A 19524-nucleotide genomic window follows, 5' to 3' on the forward strand; every position below is an offset into this window, starting at 1 on the left:
GGACAAAGAAGAAGAATTTAGTTTATTTGAAAACTGCAGACACACAGCTCAAAAATGGGAACAGAGTCTGGCTTTTTCCATTTAATTAAATAAATGTATACAGTCATACCTCATGTTGCATTTGCTTCAGGTTACGCCTTTTCAAGTTGTGTCCCGCAGAAACCTGGAAGTACCAGAACAGTTACTTCTGGGTTTCGCCACTTGTGCATGCACAGAAGCGCTAAATCGTGCTGTGTGCATGTGCAAACACAGCGCTTCTGGATGCGAACGCTTTGAGTTGCGGACGTGCCTCCAGGACAGATTATGTCCGCAGCTCAACGCAAAAATGCATACATGACAAAGAACCAGCAACGGGTTGGGACTCTTCCACTGTACACTGAAGTAATTAAATGAAAGGTTAATTTCAAAGACATGGTAATTTGTCTCATTTCTACCATTCTCATCACACTGTGGAGCAAAGGAGGGAAAGTTACGGGAACACCCATTGTGGCAACTGATGGATTTGTCTCCAAGGCCTGTAAATAGTCAGGGCACAGAATAGCTTCTAAAATGATGGGGGAAAGAGATACAGATGGACTGATTATAAGAGGTGCAATCTCTCACTAGCTGGGGGGCGGGGCGGGGGGAGTGGTGTCATAAATGGACCTGCTGCATGAACTGTGGCTCTAGTACAAAGGGGTAGTGGGGGGGTGTACAGGAAAAGAGGAGCTACCATCTTGCCTTATGATGCATGACCATGCATTGCTGCTGTCAGGATGTGGCAATCCCCCTTCCTCCTTTTCACCCTGCTGTTCTTTCCCCCAACCCAACACTTTTGTTACAACAGAAATACAGGGAAAGGGAGAACAGCAAATAACATGGGGGAACAGGAATCTCCCCTTGCCCCTCACAAACAAACAAACAAACAAACAAACCTGATTTGCAGCTTTAGGATTACTGACCACACAGTGCAGAGGGAACAGCTCAATGCCCTGAACCAGCCAGCTGCCCAACGCTTTTGTAAATATTGCAAAATAGAGCTTCCTTAGGGCTCAGTTTCATTACTCCATAGTAACAGAAGTCAGGAGCAAGATGTAAAGTCCTGACAAGTCACAATATAAACCTGAGATTTATTTATTTGGCAGTTTTACCTCAACATCCTTAACTCATAAGCTTCTGTACGACTCCCATTTAAATCACGCCATATGTCACTGTTAAGTGTCAAACAAAGAAAATAATTTAAAGAAAGTGGCGTCCATTGCCCAACAATACATTGAAAAAATGATTAAGTATCAAATTAAATAGGATAAATAAAAGCATATTTACATTTTTTTCTTTAGAAAACCAAACCTAATAAATTCAAACTGTGCAAACTGAAGAACATCCAACACTCAGATGTTAGTCCTTTAAACTTTACGTTACCAATCTTACAAAAACCTAATATTCAAAAATACACATTGCATCTATTGAGACACAAAGAAATTGCAAAAAAGTTTAAGACTAGTAAAAGAGTTATCACAGGCACTTCACATGTAAACAATCTACAGTACAACTGAAAAAAATATTTTGGCACCAACCTAGAATACTGAAAAACCCACATAAAACTTGTCCTTTATACTGTATCTTATTCTGCCATCAGCATCATCAATATCAACATCATCATCATCATCATCATCATCATCCGCCCAACTAAAATACGGGAGATGGTACAACAGTAAGAAGTGCAAGAAATTAGGGACACAATCTTCTGGAAACTGAAAAAAATGCATCACATGATTTATCATCCAGATTTCTCACACCATGCTGCAGTGATTCTTTTGCTGTTGTTGAAAAAAAAAGTACATAAAATAACTTTAGACTTCTTTCTAATGGAAATGTGCTTAAGAGCTGCTATGCATATTATATTTTTTAGCGTGACCCCATAATGCACGCACTAAAACCATAATATATGCAAGACAGCATTGCACATTTTTCAAAATGCATACATGACAAAGAACCAGCAACGGGTTGGGGACTCTTTGCCATATAAAAATCTCCAAAGCTCTATGTTTCTTGCTCATTATAAAACGTGCGCAGCAAACCTAGGAGACAGCCTAACACAGTGTAGCATTAAATAGGAAAAAGAAATAATGAAATATTAATGAGAGAACTCAGAATGTGTACTACCTTGAAAAAGAGAATTTGATAATCTCAAAATCCCTTATGGCTCTGGATTAAGCAAGCAAGCAGAACAATTCTTTACCATACTGGAAAACTGTCAGTTTAACATAACACATATGCTTAAAGTAAGGCTGTCCACAATATCTGGCCTGCAATCACTTCTGATGGCTTAGGGTGTTCCTCTGAAAGAAGCTGAACTGGAATCAATCCACATCAACACACATCATGGTAACAAGTTGGTTCTCTGAGTGTCCTGTTACAGGCAGGAAAGCTGTGATGCTTTAGATGAAGGTATTTCAAGAAGAGCCTGAACAGTAACTCCAACTTTCACAAGGCCCCTTTCTTCCAAAATGTGATGGGGCAGGCAAAGTCTTTCCTGGGAAAGAAAATGACTTTTCAGTATGGTTTATTGCTGTTAATGCTCACACAGACACCCTAACTTTCCAGAGTAGCAATTTACTCAAACGTCCTAATTCCTCGGGGATTGGGAACCTCTGGTCCACACCCAGATACAGCCCAAGGAGGCCTCCCTTCCAGCCCTTCCTCCTACTGGAACATGTTAAAGACATTCCTCCTCTCCCTCCCACAATTGTTCATACTTTAAAGAAAGGCCTGTCCCCAGCCTTCTGAAGAAAGGCTGGGTCCCCAGCCGTTGTTGAACTACAACTCCCATCATTCCTAGCTTGCAGGACCAGTGGTCAGGGATGATGGGAATTGTAGTCCAACAACAGCCAAGACCCATGTTTAAGCAACATTGGACTAATGTATCTTGCATGAGCCTGTGCTATCAATAAGTTTTCCCAGCTTATACTAATCAACAGCAAATTCTTCATCATTTGAACAGGTCCCCACCACCACCCCGAAACCTATAAAGCCACACTATTGTTGAGGTTTGCACAAGTGAGATGGGGAAACCTGTGGCCCTCCAAATGATATTGGACTCCCAATTCCCATCAGTCCCAGGCAAAATGTCCAATGGCCCAGGTTTACTCCCTGGAATTTCCAGATAGGGTTGGAAGACTTCAGTGTGAAATCCTGGCGAGCCATTGCCAATCAGTAAAGTAAGTACTGAGCTATATGGACCACTGGTCAGAGTCCTGGGAAGGTAGATCTAGTAAAAGTTAAGCAGATCTGGTTGGTCAAACAGAAAATCATTTCAGCATTTTTACCTGTGGGACACCTAGTTTTTTGCAAGCATCAAGGAAGTTTTCAACATTTCTTCGGCACTTTGCCATACTGAGTTTAGGCTGTTAAGAGAGAGATACAGTTGTCATTATTCATATTTTCGCAAAGAACTTGAAGCTTTACATTACAAATATACAATAGCAGAAGCTCTGATCACTTAAAACAGTGGTCTTCAGCCAGTGTGCCGTGGCACCCTGGAGTACCTTGAATGATGGTCAGGGGTGCCGCGGGCAACACTGGTCTCTGTCCCTTTTCCCTTCCCTCCCTTCTTTGATGCCCTCTCGCGTCTCTGCCTCCCTAAGGCTTGCACAGCTTTTTACTGCAGCAGCCCTGGCTATAAGCTCTGCAGGCGAATAGTGCCTCTGGGAGGCACCTCTCTTTGGGGCGGGCCACCGGCTCACAGACCAGGGACAGCAGCAGCGGCTGCCCGGAGGGCTTCCAAGGAGAGAGGAGAGGAGGCCGAGGGAACACTCCACAAAGGAGGGTGTTTGATAAAGGGGAAGAGGCTGCCAGCTCTGCATGCAAGAGCCCCACAGGGGAGCCGCAGAAAGAATGTAGTTGGTCAAGGGAGCAATGGATTCAAAAAGGTTGAAAACATCTGTCTTAAATTATCACTTAAACCAACTAATCTTAACTCACAAGGTTACAAGGAGGCTTACATAAATGCACTGTGAAGGGATGTAAAAAAACAGAAACGGCCATGTTAGTTTTGAGAACAGTTGGTTTACTCACCACAGCTGGTGATGGGACATGAATACTGGCAACAGATCGAGGTCTTATATGATTGGCTAAATGGCACAGAACCACCCCATCCATTAATGCTGCTCCAATGTCATCTGGCAAACTGACCTTCAATCGCGACTCTAGATTCTAGGAAAATAAAGAGAGTACAAAAGGGATAATGCTCATTTCAAGGCCACTTTAAAAGAAGCCAGGTTTCATATTTTCTCTTTGTATTATTTAACTAAAGACAATCAAATGACATGAATGTTAACTCTGCAAACCAAGGAATTCATTTCAGACAGAATAAAATTACATTGCGCAGCTGCTTTATTTGTTCTCTCTCTTCCCTTAAGTGCTCCATTTTCCTCCTCATTGTGAATCCGGGGTCTACGGCACTGTAGTCCTGGCGAGAGCGGCCAAAAGCTGCAAATGGAATGAGGAAAATTTGAGGTTTTGTTTCCTTAACTGCACTGCTCACAAGAGTCACTCCCAGCAAGACAAAAAGCCGCTGATATTAAAACTAAGCTCAGTAAAATGTAAGAACGCTCCTGTACCACTTGATGACTTGAATCAGAAAATAGCTTTCTGTAGGATACCTGGAAGAAGAACACTCTGGATTTATGCAAATCAACAGAAATCAAGCATATTGCTGACTGTGTGGTGAAGCATACAATTCCAGTTGTGTAAATGGATTCTGACTTGGGCGTTAGGGGAAAGGGTCAAACAAGCATATAAACTACTTTGTCTCAAGAGAGATCATTACTCCATCTGGCCCAGGACTAGCTACTTCAAAAATAGCTCTCCAAGATCTCACAGTGGGGCTTGGAAATATGTCTGCCTGGGAGCCATTTTATTAGTGGAGGAGATTGCAAAGCAAGGGCTCTGCAACACTAAGGCCCAACTCACATCTAGCTCCCCACCCCCCAACCCCCACCCACTAATCCAGAGATCCCTCTAGAATTTTTTTGGGGGGCTGCTTTGGTCCAGGGTGGTGTCCAACTAAGTCAGGCTTAAAAGCAGACTCAGGGACATCAAGCCACAGCAACTCATTTTAATTGGTCAACTGATCTGGATCCAAACAAATAACCTTTGCTAGTTTTGTACAACCTGCATATGACTATTCACATCCTTCCCAACCACCTCTGTATGATTCTCTGCTGAAGATCACCTTCTATTGTGACTATTTGGTTCTCTTACAGCAGTTTGTGAAGGACTTCTCATGCAATTTCAGCATATGTGAAAATATATGGATTACTAGCTGGCCCAGCCACGCGTGGCTGTGGGGTTTTTTGCTTTTTAAAATTCTGACCCCGAAAGTATTCTGGAAGCTCCTGTTTTCGTTCTTCCCTGTCCCTCTAGAGCAGGGGTCAGCAACCTTTTTCAGCTGTGGGCCGGTCCACTGTCCCTCAGATCATGTGAATTAATTCCTACGCCCCACAAATAACCCAGAGATGCATTTTACATAAAAGAACACATTGGTCGGTGGTATTGATCACTTGGGACTGCGTGTGTTGAACATGAGAAGCTGCGGCAGCCATTTTAGGTGAGGGCACTTGGGAAATTTTAAAATGCCTTTGAGTGTGCAGCGGCCATTTTAAGTGAGGGCACCTTATGGAGGCCTACTGCGGGCTCTGATGACGTCAGCAGGCAATCCGCCTTTCTATTGGATGCTGTTGGAGTCTTCATTCCTTTTGCTGGTGAGGTATAATAGGGGCACCACTTTTTTCTCCTTTATCCTTTATTTTAGGTATGACAGGTGTGGTTTTTTTAAAAAAAATTATTATGCCAGATCCTTCCTGGATGGTCAAGTTACGCTTTGTCCTAATTTGATGCTGTTTGGTGCAGCAGTTACGGAGAACATAGGTTTCCGGCGTACACGCAATGGGAACATTTATATACATATATATATATTTAGATAGATAGATACATCCCAGCTTCTAAGAAACCCACAGCAAAACTGAAAAGAGCAGTTCTATCCTTTTGCCACCTCCAAAATAACCTATTTTCCAGGTTCAGCATGTGTGGAATGGTGCATACCTGATCTGGGCTTCAGTCCAAAAGGACCATGAGAATTGCCATCGGCCCTTTCATAATCCTAGGGGAGAAGGGAGATGTCAGAAGGCCCCCAAACATAACTAAAGTTAAATGAAGATTGTTTTCATGTGGCAAGTACATAGTCTTCCTTGACTGAAAGGGGGAAATGTTTTAATTTTTTTAAAAAAAAATTAGCTCAATTATAAGCTGTATTTGGCGAGATGCTACACCAAGATTGCTCACTCCTTTCTCTCTTCTCTGCATGCGTAACAAACATGTAGCCAGGGGAAGCCCCAAGGAAATGAACTGGGCTTACACAAGAGAATCTTTTATTTGGAACACAAGCAACACTTAAAATATTAATTCATCAAAAATTAATTCAATTTTTTTTATTTTTATCATGAAAATGGAATATACCTTAAGCAGTTAGAAGCTTACTTTTCTGTGTTTTTCTGACATACATTGTAGCTAATGTATAATATACTCCAGGTAATTCTTCAAAAGAACTGCCATTGTACAGTATTCTCTAATTTAGCAAAGAATGGCATATTTCATGTGAGTTCCATGCAGCGGTGTTAACAGGTAGTGAAAAACACACTGACACAAACACACTTGTACCTCGGATGACACAGGAGACTGTGGGGACACATTAGTATTATCACTGTCTTGCTAAAAAGAAACCAAAAAGATGGAATTATAAAATGAAAGATATGTTTTAAAATAAAAAATTGCATGATTATGAATATGCATGATATACAAGTATTCTTATACATAGATGTATGATTAAACATGTGTATGCACACCAAAATAACAGCAACAACTAAGACATGGCTGCTCAACAGTTTCACAATGAAGGATTTGGAAAGTTTCTGAACCTTGGTCCTTCTGCAAGTGGAACAGTGTGCCATTTTTAATACTGCATTTATGGCGCTGAACTCAGGAAACTGTCTGCTGGAGAGTTCAAACTGGATGCCATGGCCAGCTGGAGAAAGCAAAGAACTGAGCACAAAGCTAACTATTCACTGGGCAGTGTGGTCAACATCTACATTAAAGCTATTAACTGTCATTAAATGGTCAGATATAGAAGTGTAGGCCTTTTTGTATGAGCTTTTTTTTATTAAAAAAAAAAAGATATCTGGTTTCTTCTTAATCTTTCTAAATTCCCATTGGAGTTTGCCCCTGATTTATCCAGCAACCCCCTTAAGTTGAAGAACACAGCGTATCTGGTGAAAAAACTTCTTAAGTGATTAAAAACTAGGTGTTATTTGGGAAGCTTCAACAATATAAAGACAGAGGCGAGTGGGGGAATTCTGCCAGTGAACTTCTAAGTAGAAACTATGACTTGGACACTTCTGCATTCAGGCAATGACTGGGTTCATCACATTTTCCCATTTCGTCACATTTTGCCCAGTTTGAGGTAACATTTCAGTCAAAGGCCTGAAGCAAAACAATTTCTGTAGCGCATGTGTTTGGGTACCTTGCTTTCCTCTCCTTTTTTCCCCTTTTAAAACCACTTTGTCAAAGCTGATTCAAATCAAAACTGCTAGAAATGAAAAGTGTGCACCTTACCCCAGTGTTTTTCAACCTTTTTTGGGCAAAGGCACACTTGTTTCATGAAAAAAATCACGAGGCACACCACCATTAGAAAATGTTTAAAAAAATTAACTCTGTGCCTATATTGACTATATATAAAGTAATTCTTTTTAATAGGAATCAAATAAACACAAAGAAAGTATTTTATAATTACTTTATTATGAAATAGTAAGTAAACAGAAATATGAAAAATTATAAAATACTTTATTCAGTGTGCAACCAGGGCCTGTTTGGCTTAACACAAAGCTGATATTCTGGCTGGAATTTTTCCCACGGCACACCAGGCAACATCTCGCGGCACACTAGTGTGCCGCGGAACAGTGGTTGAAAAACACTGCCTTACCCCATTTGCCACCTAATACAGAGACAGCACCTAAAAAAATTAACATTACCAGCATGCACTGCCACTGTTAAATCACTTAGTGGAGATGGCAGTGACAATGAGAGAAGCAATAGGTGAAAAAAGTGGGGGAGACCCTAAATTCCAGGCGAAGTTCGAGGAACTGAGCCTCAACACTTTAGAAGCTCATGTTGACAGACACCGTGGAAACAAAGCATCAAGGTGCCCTACACTGGACAGGATGAATTCCATCTTTACAAGCAGCATCAGCTTCCCATAGGTTCAGAAGTTTTGTGCATGAGCCTAAAGTAAGATTTCTGCTGATATTACAGCCAATTGGATCAGCACAAGTTCAAATTCCTTATGTAGTAGCTTCTTATCACAGTGCTAACTCACCTCATCATTTTCATTGCCACTTGAACTCTTCCGGGAAGACTTGTACTGAAAGGCAAACAGTTTGTTTTAAACAGCTGTTTATAGCATATCATTTATGTGATGTTGCTGGAGTCCACTCCTTAATTGTGCTGTTGCCTTCTGGACCTGTGGCCACAGCTCATGCCTTTTCATGCTGTCCACAATGTCAAAAGTCTCATGGGCATTTTAGGGTGGCAACTGACAATTCCTGTGGTTGAGTGGGCTGAATCCTGCCCACGGGTTAACGATCCCCAGCTTAAATCCTCAAGTACAACAAAACATAAGCAAAAAGAAACTGAAGGACATATAATTTACTTCCTTCCATATTGCAAATGTCTTTCACAAAGCCACAGCATGGAATGTGTTTCTTCTCCACGATGTACTCAAAACTGGATTTTGAGGAAGCTAGTTTAGCAACTGCCCTTCTATAAAATTACTATTTCCAGAACAAAATTGTTTTAGGGTGTGGTGGGGAACTTGTGGTCTTCCAGGTGTTGCTGGACTACAACTCTCACTATCCCTAATATTTTCAATATCGTGATATATCAACAGCTAAACATCATGATATATTGATGGAAACTGCTACTACTTAAAGGTCTAAAACTGATAAATGATTATAAGAGTTTTGGATTTGATATCCCGCTTTTCACTACCCAAAGGAGTCTCAAAGCGGCTAACATTCTCCTTTCCCTTTCTCCCCCACAACAAACACTCTGTGGGGTGAGTGGGGCTGAGAGACTTCAGAGAAGTGTGACTAGCCCAAGGTCACCCAGCAGCTGCATGTGGATGTTATATTATATTATATATTATATTATATTATCAATCACCTCATGGTCACTTTTAGCAGCAGGCAAGCCAAAATGCATCCCAACAGGACTTTTGGTTTTGGGCTTGGTTACCAAATGGTGGTATTCAGGACAATCCAAAGTATGGCAATGAGTCATAGTTAATACAAATCATCTGAGACTGTTAAACTGCCAGCAGACAGAAGCAGCAGCAGCCTGAGGGTGGCAGAATCAACAATGGGGGGGGGCAGAAGCAGTGGCACCCTGCAAGGCCTTGTGGTGGGTGGTGGTGGCAGTAGTGGTGGCAGCCTGCAAGGCCTTGTCATGGTGGTCACAACCGTGGCGGTCTGTGAGGCCTTGTGGTGGCAGCAGGAGATGCTGGCAGAAGTAGAGGTGGTCTACAAGGCCTTGCTGCGGCAGGCTGCCACAGCTTTGTCAGCCTCCAACTACTGCTAAGAGGACTTGCAGGCCGCTGCCACTTCTTTCCACCATGGAAAGGCCACACAAGCCCTACTGCTTGTGCCACTGCAAGGCCTCCTCATCTCCTGTCACTGCTGCAAGTCCCTGCAGGCCACTGCTGCTTCTGCTTCTAAATCCTACCAGCACTGTGAGGCCTCACAGGCCAATGCCGTTACACCTGCCACTTCCCCCCGCTGCGAGGCCTCACAGTACGCTGCTGTCACTCCCTGTCACTGCTGGAAGAGTTCCTTCCCCCAGCGGCACTGCTAGCAGAGGTACTCAGGAGCAGTGGCAGTCTCACCAGCGATATATTGCTGAGCGAAACCATCATCGCACTCTGCCCTCATATGATGCAGAAGGAGAAACAAACTGTATCAGAGAGGCGCCAATACAGCTTGTTCCTCCCTCTGCATCTTTAACTGCTCGACTGAAGAGTGTTCAGCTGCCCTTACCTCAGCCAAGCAGTTAAAGGAGCCCCCACCCCATTCTGAGAGCCAGCAGTGGTGTGGGGGCTCCATGAAACTGCTCAGCTGAGGGGAGCGCGGTTGGCAATCCCTGAAGTGAGCAGTTAAAGGAGCCCTGATGTTCTGCACACTCGCCCATGAGTGGGGGGAGCACTGGGGCTGTCTCTGCTGGAGAGCAGGAACCTTCCCAATCCCCAGCTAAGCTGTGCAAAACAGCCCTGGCGATCCTGCCCCACATGTGCGAACGGATAAATTCCGGGTCTGTCTCAACTGGGGAGGGGCAACCTTCCCAATCCCCAGCTAAGCAGTCCATGAGCACCTGGGAGAAACTGCCTTAGTTCCTGTGGTGAGAGCTGAGGCAGTTTCACCAGGTGCCTCACGGGCAGAGGCCAATGCCGCTTGTTTTTCAACATTGCGGTATATTGCCAAACCACGATTTTTGGCTGGAGATACACCATGATGTTGAAAAGCTGTTATTACCCAGCCCTAGTGATAACACTGCAATGTTTAGCAGGTGATATTATGAGGTTTAGCTGCTGATTACATTGCAGTGTTTAGCTGGTGAGTTATCGTGAAGTTTAGCTGGTGAGTTATCATAATATTGAAAACCAGATATCACCTAGCCCTTATACACGTTGTGATTTGAGATATATTGCCAGCTCAAATATTATGAAACAATTATCACGATGTGAACTTCAAAGCAGTTTTGGACAATATATCAATATATCACCCAGCCCTATCCCTGATCACCAGCCATTTTGGCAAGGGGTGTTGGGAGGCTAAGATCTAGAGGACCACAGGTTCCCCATCTCTAGGCTAAAGGTGAGGCTTAATTTGTTCTCAGCATTCAGCCCTCTGAAAGTTTGGAGTTACAGGATTCCACTCTGCCTGCACTGCAATACAAGTGAAGCAATACTAAATGTCTGTAACTTGTCTTTTAATCCAGACATATCCAAAACTAACCCCACCTGCACGCATGGTTTTGAACAGTATCTGCCACCACTACTTCCTAAAATCACAGTATCTACAAATTTGAGCAAGGACCCCATTCACATGTCATCTCAGTAAAATACTCCCAAAAGAATTCTCTGCCTCATCACCCATACTGTCACACCAACTCTCACTGATTATTCAGTTGAGGCAAAGAAATTCTTTACTCAGGCAGCTTATGATTACTCCTCCTGCCCCAGCTCAACAGATGCAGCCCCCTTTTTGGAATCCAACTTCAAAGCTGCATGGATTGGGGAGGGGGAGGATTCTGAAGCGGCTACGTGACCATTTTAACTGCAAATATCAATCAAATACAGATTTAAAATATAGTTTGCTTTGAAGCGTGACATTGTATTGCGCTTGTTTTACAGTACATTCCTGAATTTTTAAGTGTCACGAGTGAAACATCTGACAAAGTCAGCTTCGTAATGGAAGACATTCTATATTTCAATCCAACTTGAAGCTTCGCACAGAAACCTCAGTTATGCTCACTGGGTTCCAAGGGAAAGTCTTCTATCCTCAGAAAGCAGGCAGTGCCCTCTGGTGGTAAACTCTTACTTTCAAATTTAAGCTGTGTTTCTGGTTCTAGAGTTCAACACGAAGTCAAAGAGAAATGCCAGAAAGTTGAAAGATTTGGGAAATCTTAAGAGCAGAAGTAATCACTGAGCACAAAAGGAGATACCATCACAACAAGAACATTTTCCCCATCCTGCCATCAGTATAAATGTTATTTATTTTGGATAGCCTGGGAGAAAGTCAGGTGCTTGGAGTCTCGTACCAATATGGGAATACAGCTGAAGGGTATGGTTAAGCAGACATTCTAAAATATCTAGTCCGGTATAAAAGGCAAGACATTGCTCCAACAGCTAATGTCATTGCTATGTCTCATTTTGTAACGGAAATAATTTAACACATAGCCATGGATGTGATTGCAGGTTAGTACAAACAGCAAATACTGGATACTTCCTAAAAAGGATTAGACACATTTATAGAGAAGATCTGCTGATAATTATAACAGCCTTGCAAATATGTCCAGAGAAGTTACTAGACTGCTGGGAGAGGAAGGATGTGAGGAGGCAGGCAAAGCAAGTGCTCTGCTGAGCTATAGCCTTTCCAATGCTATAGCAAGAGCATTTTCTTGTAGTGTAATAATGAAATCACTCGACCCTAGAGCATAATCCTGCTCAAACTCTTTTTTCACACTTTCAGCCTCTTCTCTTCTTCTTCTCTTCCATAATTTGCATCAACTTTTAAAAAAGAGAGTTTGATATCAACCACTGTCTGAGGTTCAAATAAGTCAAATTAGGCTTTTGTTACATGCTTTGAATGGACTTAGGTGGAAGTTGACACTGAAGTAACACTGAACTTCAGCTGTTTTTCAAAGGAGTAGTTTTTGTATTTAGATTGTGTGCATGTGAGAAATTGGCTATTTAGGAACACTTTGTGTGAAGAGTTGCAATCTCTTTAAATTATACCAAATTTCAAGTGAGAGGATGGAGTCTGGGGGAAGAATTTTTGTTCACTGAATGGATTTTCTTCCAGCATGCGCAATTTGTACAAAGCAATGTCAATCACACAGCACTTAGCTACATAAAGTGCTTTTCAGCACTTCCTGTGACAACCATGCAAAATTGCTCTTTATTTTCATTTTATTCAGTAAGGAAATCAAGGGCATCAGTGGATCTAGGCTTTGAACCTGAATCTGTAAGTACAGCTAGACACAACGAATATTTTCCTTGTATATCCTGCAAATGCTTATTGCCTTAAAACAGAAAAGCTAGAAAAACACTAGTTCACGGTAAAGCAACCCTCACAAGCTAAACATGCAACATGAATTAATGCACAAAACCAACTAGTATTTGACAACTTGAGCTGTCATTCAACAACAACATGCTGTTGGGGGGGGGGGATTCTATTTCAGTTGTCCCTTGCCAAAAGGTACTGCCAGGGTGATACCTTAACCTAAGCTTTCATTTTTTTTGTAATAAAATCTTAATTTTTGTAGAGATACTCAGGCCGCTAATCAGATTAAGCAACGAATTTGCCACCATAAAGGAACAACATACCTTGAAATATTCTTTTCTGATTTGCTTGCTCCGCCTCCTCTCCTCATTTTGCCAGATAACTGGCTGCATGTCCGGCCAGTGTTGCTCATCTGGGTGGTCCTTCTGATTCTCCAGTGACTGATGGGAGAAATAAGTTGCTTCGTAAGACCAGAAACTCCACTCTGACATTCCAGCAAGCGGTTCAGATTAAATTACTTATATCCTGGTCCTCAGAGTGGTCTGGTGGAACCACCCCCAATGAAAAAATAAGTAGGGGCTCCCCAAATCAGGGGTGTGGAACCTTTTTCACAGTCAAAGATCGCATTATTTCATGGGCCACCTTCTAGTGGCTGAGTGCCAGTAGGGTTTGGGGCAACAGATGCATAATAGGCTACTTGGTCAGTCATGCAAAAGTCAGAGGTTCCTACACAGGCCTGGAGGGTCACATATGGTCCCTGATCTTGAGGATCCCCACTCCTGTCCTAAACAAAGAGCTCTGAAAATCAGAGAAGAGTTGTGTTCCGCCTGTCTACTGGCTGCACAGCTAGATTCACCCCTCATTACTTCTTACTTAGAGCATTGTAAATTTGCTGATCAGAACAATGAAGATGTTCCTACTTCCAGTCAAGAAACTGAATTACATTTGGTACCAGCTTTTTTGTTTAAGATAACAGTACCATGTGTAAAAAGTTACTGAGAGGAAAAGTAGAAGGGTAGAGTAATAAAATGACTATTAAAATATTACAGTGGCTACTAATTTTCCCATTTAGTTTAAATTATTGTCATTATGTTCCCATTTAAGTAGCCTTGCAGTTGGGTACAGGACATACAAGAGAATGTAGTGAAAAATATCTGAAGACACAACGACCTCATTCAGGCACAGCACTAAGCTATGTTTTATACTACAATTTTGTATTACATGAATGAACCTGAGTGACCCTGAGGTTCACATATTACATTACCTATCAACTGGAAGCCGCCCAGAGTGGTTGGGGCAACCCAGTCACATGGACAGGGTACAAATAAATTATTATTATTATTATTATTATTATTATTATTATTATTATTATTATTATCATTTTATTTATTTATTTATTTATTTATTTATTTATACATACCACCTCCTGCCCTGGGACCTTAGGGTGAAGTGTGGGTTGATAATGGTGATGGTAATAATAATAATAATAATAATAATAATAATAATAATAATAATAATAATAGCAGCAGCAGCAGCAGCAATTCCTCATGTGTCTGTTTCACTGCACCATGGAAGAGAAAGTTCTCCATTAATGGGGAGAAATGGCCTGATAAATTTGTCAAGGCAGTTTACTCAAAAGGCTTGCACCTGGAGAAAGCAGGTTAAAAGTGCAATAATTTAAAGATCAGCACTTCTGGGAGAAAACAATCTTTTTGTTTTCTGTTTTTGTTACATTTGTGCCAATGGCTAGAACTGTCAACTTCCCTCCAGAGCTTGTATAGTACATTTGGCTAGTTTACCACCAGACCTGACCGTTGCCATGAAATCAAGCCAGTCAAGAAAGTAGGAGCAAAACTATCACAGCTGTTCAGACAGTATTTTGGATGCTTGTGTATCTCTGCATTACCTGCCAACTGTATGGGGATGATGGAGAATTTGCTTCATCTGCTGAAAGGCTAGATGAAAACACACACATACTGAGCCAAGTCAAGCAACTTACAATTATATACATATCAGCAAAAAAAAAAAGTTTTGTTTCTAAATGACCTAGACATATATTTTAAAAAAGGGAGGGAGGGAGGGATATCATCCTTATGGGCTGAGCAGGTGTGGGTAATAACACTCAGAAAGCTTGTTTACTAAGGAATAAAACAATCTAGAAAATCACCATGTTCTGGCTGTTCACAGCAGAGAAATCTTTTAATAACTAAACTCAATGAGAGTTTCCATTAAGGAACTCAGGTAACATACTTTGGAAGAAAGAATTTAAGCAGGGTTGTTTCATATCATGACTTGTCTTTTGGACATCTATCTCATGGAAGTGTATTCTTGTCACAATACTGAAGTGTTAATTTCAATGATTAATCAGCTGTGCTAAATATCTTTGAAAACTTAACACCAGAACAAATTGTTTTCTCAAGTACTCAGAAGTTTAAAAAAGGCTTTCTGGACAGTTGTTTAAATACATTAAGAGAGCAGGAATTTACAACTATTAACGCTGACTACAGAAAACAGTGCTATGCAATAAATCAACATGGTATCTAGGGAAAGCTGTCTGCATGCATTTCAAAGATCAATTTTTTAAAGCACACTTGTGCCTTTATCTCTGCCCTTAAAACACTCTTGAAATCTATGTAAAGCTTTATAGGCTGTTTAATTCTGAAACAACACCTCGAAACCAACAGTTATGAAGAGCACCCTTGCACAGTCATATATTCTAGAATCAATTTCTGCTATCTGAAGGTAATGTGGAACTTTTGAGAAAGAATTAGACACTTCTCAAGCAGCCTTTATTCAACCACCACCACCACCACAGGGTTCACTCAAAGTATTTTACTACTAAGAAAAGCACAACTGATACCTTTTTTCTGATTCCATGGTCTGTTTTGGTCTGTTTCTTGTACTTGCTGACGTGGAGTGATTCAGAAGTCTAAAATCAAACACACAAATGTGCACTTGAAACCACAAAAAAATTCATGCTGAAATTGTGTGGTTTAAAATGCATTTGAATATTTACAGTCCAGCTCTTACTGAGAATTTGAGCAAAAGTCTAGAGTCTAATAGAGGAAAAATATGTTACTTTAACACCATTTTTATTGTCCTTAACTAATTTGAAGCCTATTGTTCTTGGGTTACATGATCAAAGAAGGTGACTATGAGAATCACCGAGAAACATTCATTCTGACTGGTGACTTAGTGAGGAAGATAGTACAGAATAGACAATATTTGACTAGATGCAACAGTGACAATGGGGAAGAAAGATTCAGAAAAAGGAAACACGATAGAAAAATGCTGAGAAGAGATAAGTAGTATTTCATCACCGAGGAGTTATTTGAAGATAGGTACAATAGCCATGCTCTTGATCTAGTGAGACCCAGAGCACCCCCATCTATTTCTGAGTCAGATGTACAGAGCATGCCTGAATATTGGACACAGGCAGAAGCATTTCCACAGTCAGACTTCTAACCACTGGGAAGACTTGCAGGCGCACTACCCATAACCAAAAATATAATTTGCCCCGTGAAGAAAAGAACAATACCTTTAAAAATCGCTCCCCTGTGAAAAGTCTCATCACTTCCATCCTCAAAAAGTATTTGTATTATTAAAATTCCATTATGCTTTGAATTTTGTTTTTAAGTGAGTCATAATGGAATAATACAATTCTTGCCTCTATTTTTAAACTGTTGCAGATGAACTGCTCTGAAATTGATTCTGACAAAGGGCAGCACAGTTTTTTTTTAAAAAAAAAGCACAAGCAAATAAAGATAATCAAGCAATTCTATTGACAGAGCTGGTACTTTTAGAGCCCACCCCGGCTCTGATCTGTATCCTGCCCTATGCTATAGCTCCCCAGTTTTGGATAAGGTTTCTAACTCCTTTAAGTCTTCGCATCTTTAGCAGCACACCAAAAAAATGTTTTCATAGAATCAAAGAAGAAGAAGAAGAGGAGGAGGAGTTTGGATTTGATATCCCGCTTTATCACTACCCGAAGGAGTCTCAAAGCGGCTAACATTCTCCTTTCCCTTCCTCCCCCACAACAAACACTCTGTGAGGTGAGTGAGGCTGAGAGAATTGGAAGGGACCCCAGGGGTCATCTAGTCCAAGCCCCTGCAATGCAGGAATAGCCTGTTTGTGCCTTGTGTTGTCAGCTGAAATTCATGTGCCATAAAAACAAAATACCTTGATGCGCGTCCTGCGACCCTTGTCCTCTGGAAGAGCTTTTCACTGAATGAAGTTCTATAGCTTAATGGTCTCCGTCTGAATTCGTATTTCATGTACATCAAAACCCAAAGATGAAAGAAGGAAGGAGTAAAAGTTGACAGGAGAGGACAGGGATGTCATTAGTATAGTGAGCAGAAAGTAGTAAGGAGGTAGAGCTTTAACAGGGTTTAAAAGACAAAATGCTTAATGGTTGAGCTTTGTGTCACTCTTTTTTCTTTTTGACAAGGTAAGAATCAAAGAATTTTGAGTAATCTTAATTTACCCTCAGTCAGATTGCTAAACTCAGTTCATTTCAATCATTCCCAGTTTTGCACTTACCAGTTTTAAAGTGGACAAATTGCACTCAAATGTTAGCTGCAGAGAAGCAATAAAGTTTGTCCATGTTTATCAACACTAAATCTCAAATATGTGAATATTAGAAGAGTCTGGCTGCTGGATTAGGCCAAATGCCCTTTGAGTCCATCCTGTTTTCAGTGGGCAACCAGATGTGTCTAGGAAGCAGGACCAGAGTTTGATTGATTTCTTGGTTAAGCTTCTGTGTCATTTGCCAAATTATAAAACCCCACAAGCCTTTAAAACAAAATGCAGCCTGGGAATTGCATATAGAGTTCACCTACTGTTGTGATCCAAAGGCTAAATACCTGTTCTTCTGTTCTTGTTGCAGCAGCTGGGCAGCTATTTTCCTTAGGTCAGTCACTTCTTTCAGTTCATCATCTTCCTCTGCCAATACCTGATCCTTCTGAACCCTAAAATACCCCACAAACATTTCTGTTTTAAATCAGAATGCCAGAGAAACAGCAGGAAAAGAACTAAGACTCCCTCCTCCAACAGCTACTCATATTTCCCATTCTAGATATTTTTTAGTACCCACCTGATTTGTATAATTTTAATTTGTTTTAATCTTGTTTTAATATTGTGCGGTATTGTGTTTTAATAATGAAGTTGGGTTTTAATTGTTGTAATCTGCTCTGGGACCTTAAGATGAAGGGCAGGCAATAAATCCTCATAATCATCAATACTAGTTAGAATGCCTAGTTAGTACTGCTAGGGAACACACCTCTTCTCATCTTCCCAGTTTTCATTTTCTTCTGTTTTCTGAGACTTTTCAGTCTGCTTTGCTCGTTCCTAACATGCACACAGGGGTGGGAGAGGGAGGAGAGAAAAGAAAGTGTGCAGGGGTCACATTACTGAATTTCACAATATGTAAAGTGGGTTGCTAATATCCAAGTTATTCTTTAAGATGCTACCTTAATATATGAGATCGATGGCCCAGTTTGTACATCTCCTTGATCACAGGAAGCCACATCCTCTGAGCTGGGGTCAAGGTAATCACACACTTCTGGGTCTGGTCATCAGGGATGATGACAAAGCAAGTAGGAGGGGGGGAAAGGGAGATTTATTTTATACAGATAGATGTATGGCCCAAATAACAAAACAGAACTCCCTGAGACAAACATATAAAAACTAAACCAAACCAAACCAAACCAAGGCTGGCATGGCATATTACATTCACAGGAAAATATGATAAAGCTGGTTATCTATGTATTTATTATAAAAGAGAGACAAATAAGTGGAAAGTACCATTATAAGGAAGAGAGGAAGTGTGGTGCACATGACTTACAAAATACAGAAACCATCAAAGGCACAAGGAGTACAAAAAATAAAAGGCCCTAAATTACATGAAGGAATTTTTTCAACCAATTAGATGTTACTTATCCCAGATTTCTTGAGGGACTTGTAGAAGAGACAGGTGTAAATTTTCTTTTTTTATATATTCAATAAAATCACACCAAACTGAGAGAAAAGTGGTTATCTTTTCTTTAAAAAAAAAAAATGGGTGTGCCGGTATTCATGTAATGCAATTCTCCATATATTAATTCACCATAATGAGGTGTTAATTTTGGACAATGTTTTCCATCTCTGGGTGATTGGTAGATGTGCAGCAATAAGAAGGCAATTTAACAAAGCTTTTGATTTTCTATTTTTATTCTCTCCTTCAAAAAAAGACAGTACCAACATAGGTGAGAATTATTTTTCTTTTTTGTGGGAGTGGGGTGATCTTATTTATTTCATCAAAAATGCATAAGGCTTCAGGAAGGAAATATTCCATTCTTTCACGTGTCCTCCCACTTGTGGTTCTCATAACAATGGACTAATCCTCAAGGACAAACTCTTGCAAGGTCAAAGAGAGCCACTGCAAGGAGATAAAAAAATAAGTACCTGCTTATTTTTAAACAGTTTCACAAGGGAAACTGTTAGTGTAAAACACTGTTGGGGAACTTCAGGCCCTCAACACTGCTCTACAACATCCTCAAATGCTTCCTTTCTGGCTTCAATAGGTCCTTGAACTATGAGGATGCCCCTTGCTTGACTGGATGGAAGATGGAGGGATGTAGAAACCTCTAACTTTAAAATTTGGCTAGAAAGTACCCTA

The 19524-nt window shown here is 40.9% G+C and overlaps 1 protein-coding gene across 1 annotated transcript in view; it reads right to left on the reverse strand.

Annotated features, from left to right (window-relative positions):
- Positions 1–1089: 1089 nt before the first annotated feature.
- Positions 1090–19524, reverse strand: part of LRCH2 (leucine rich repeats and calponin homology domain containing 2) — a 53108-nt gene continuing 34673 nt past the window's right edge. The window contains exons 9-21 of the mRNA XM_033137296.1: positions 18338–18435; positions 18148–18215; positions 17732–17836; positions 15730–15798; positions 14776–14824; positions 13193–13309; positions 8411–8455; positions 6700–6750; positions 6085–6142; positions 4361–4470; positions 4057–4194; positions 3309–3386; positions 1090–2515 (exon numbers count right to left, since the gene is read on the reverse strand). Of these exons, the coding sequence (XP_032993187.1) occupies positions 2396–2515; positions 3309–3386; positions 4057–4194; positions 4361–4470; positions 6085–6142; positions 6700–6750; positions 8411–8455; positions 13193–13309; positions 14776–14824; positions 15730–15798; positions 17732–17836; positions 18148–18215; positions 18338–18435 (1106 nt within the window). The 3' untranslated portion in view covers positions 1090–2395. The remainder of the gene's footprint in view (positions 2516–3308; positions 3387–4056; positions 4195–4360; positions 4471–6084; positions 6143–6699; positions 6751–8410; positions 8456–13192; positions 13310–14775; positions 14825–15729; positions 15799–17731; positions 17837–18147; positions 18216–18337; positions 18436–19524) is intronic.

The sequence above is a fragment of the Lacerta agilis genome, chromosome Z, assembly GCF_009819535.1.
Source record: "Lacerta agilis isolate rLacAgi1 chromosome Z, rLacAgi1.pri, whole genome shotgun sequence".
NCBI classification, from domain to species: Eukaryota; Metazoa; Chordata; class Lepidosauria; order Squamata; family Lacertidae; genus Lacerta; species Lacerta agilis.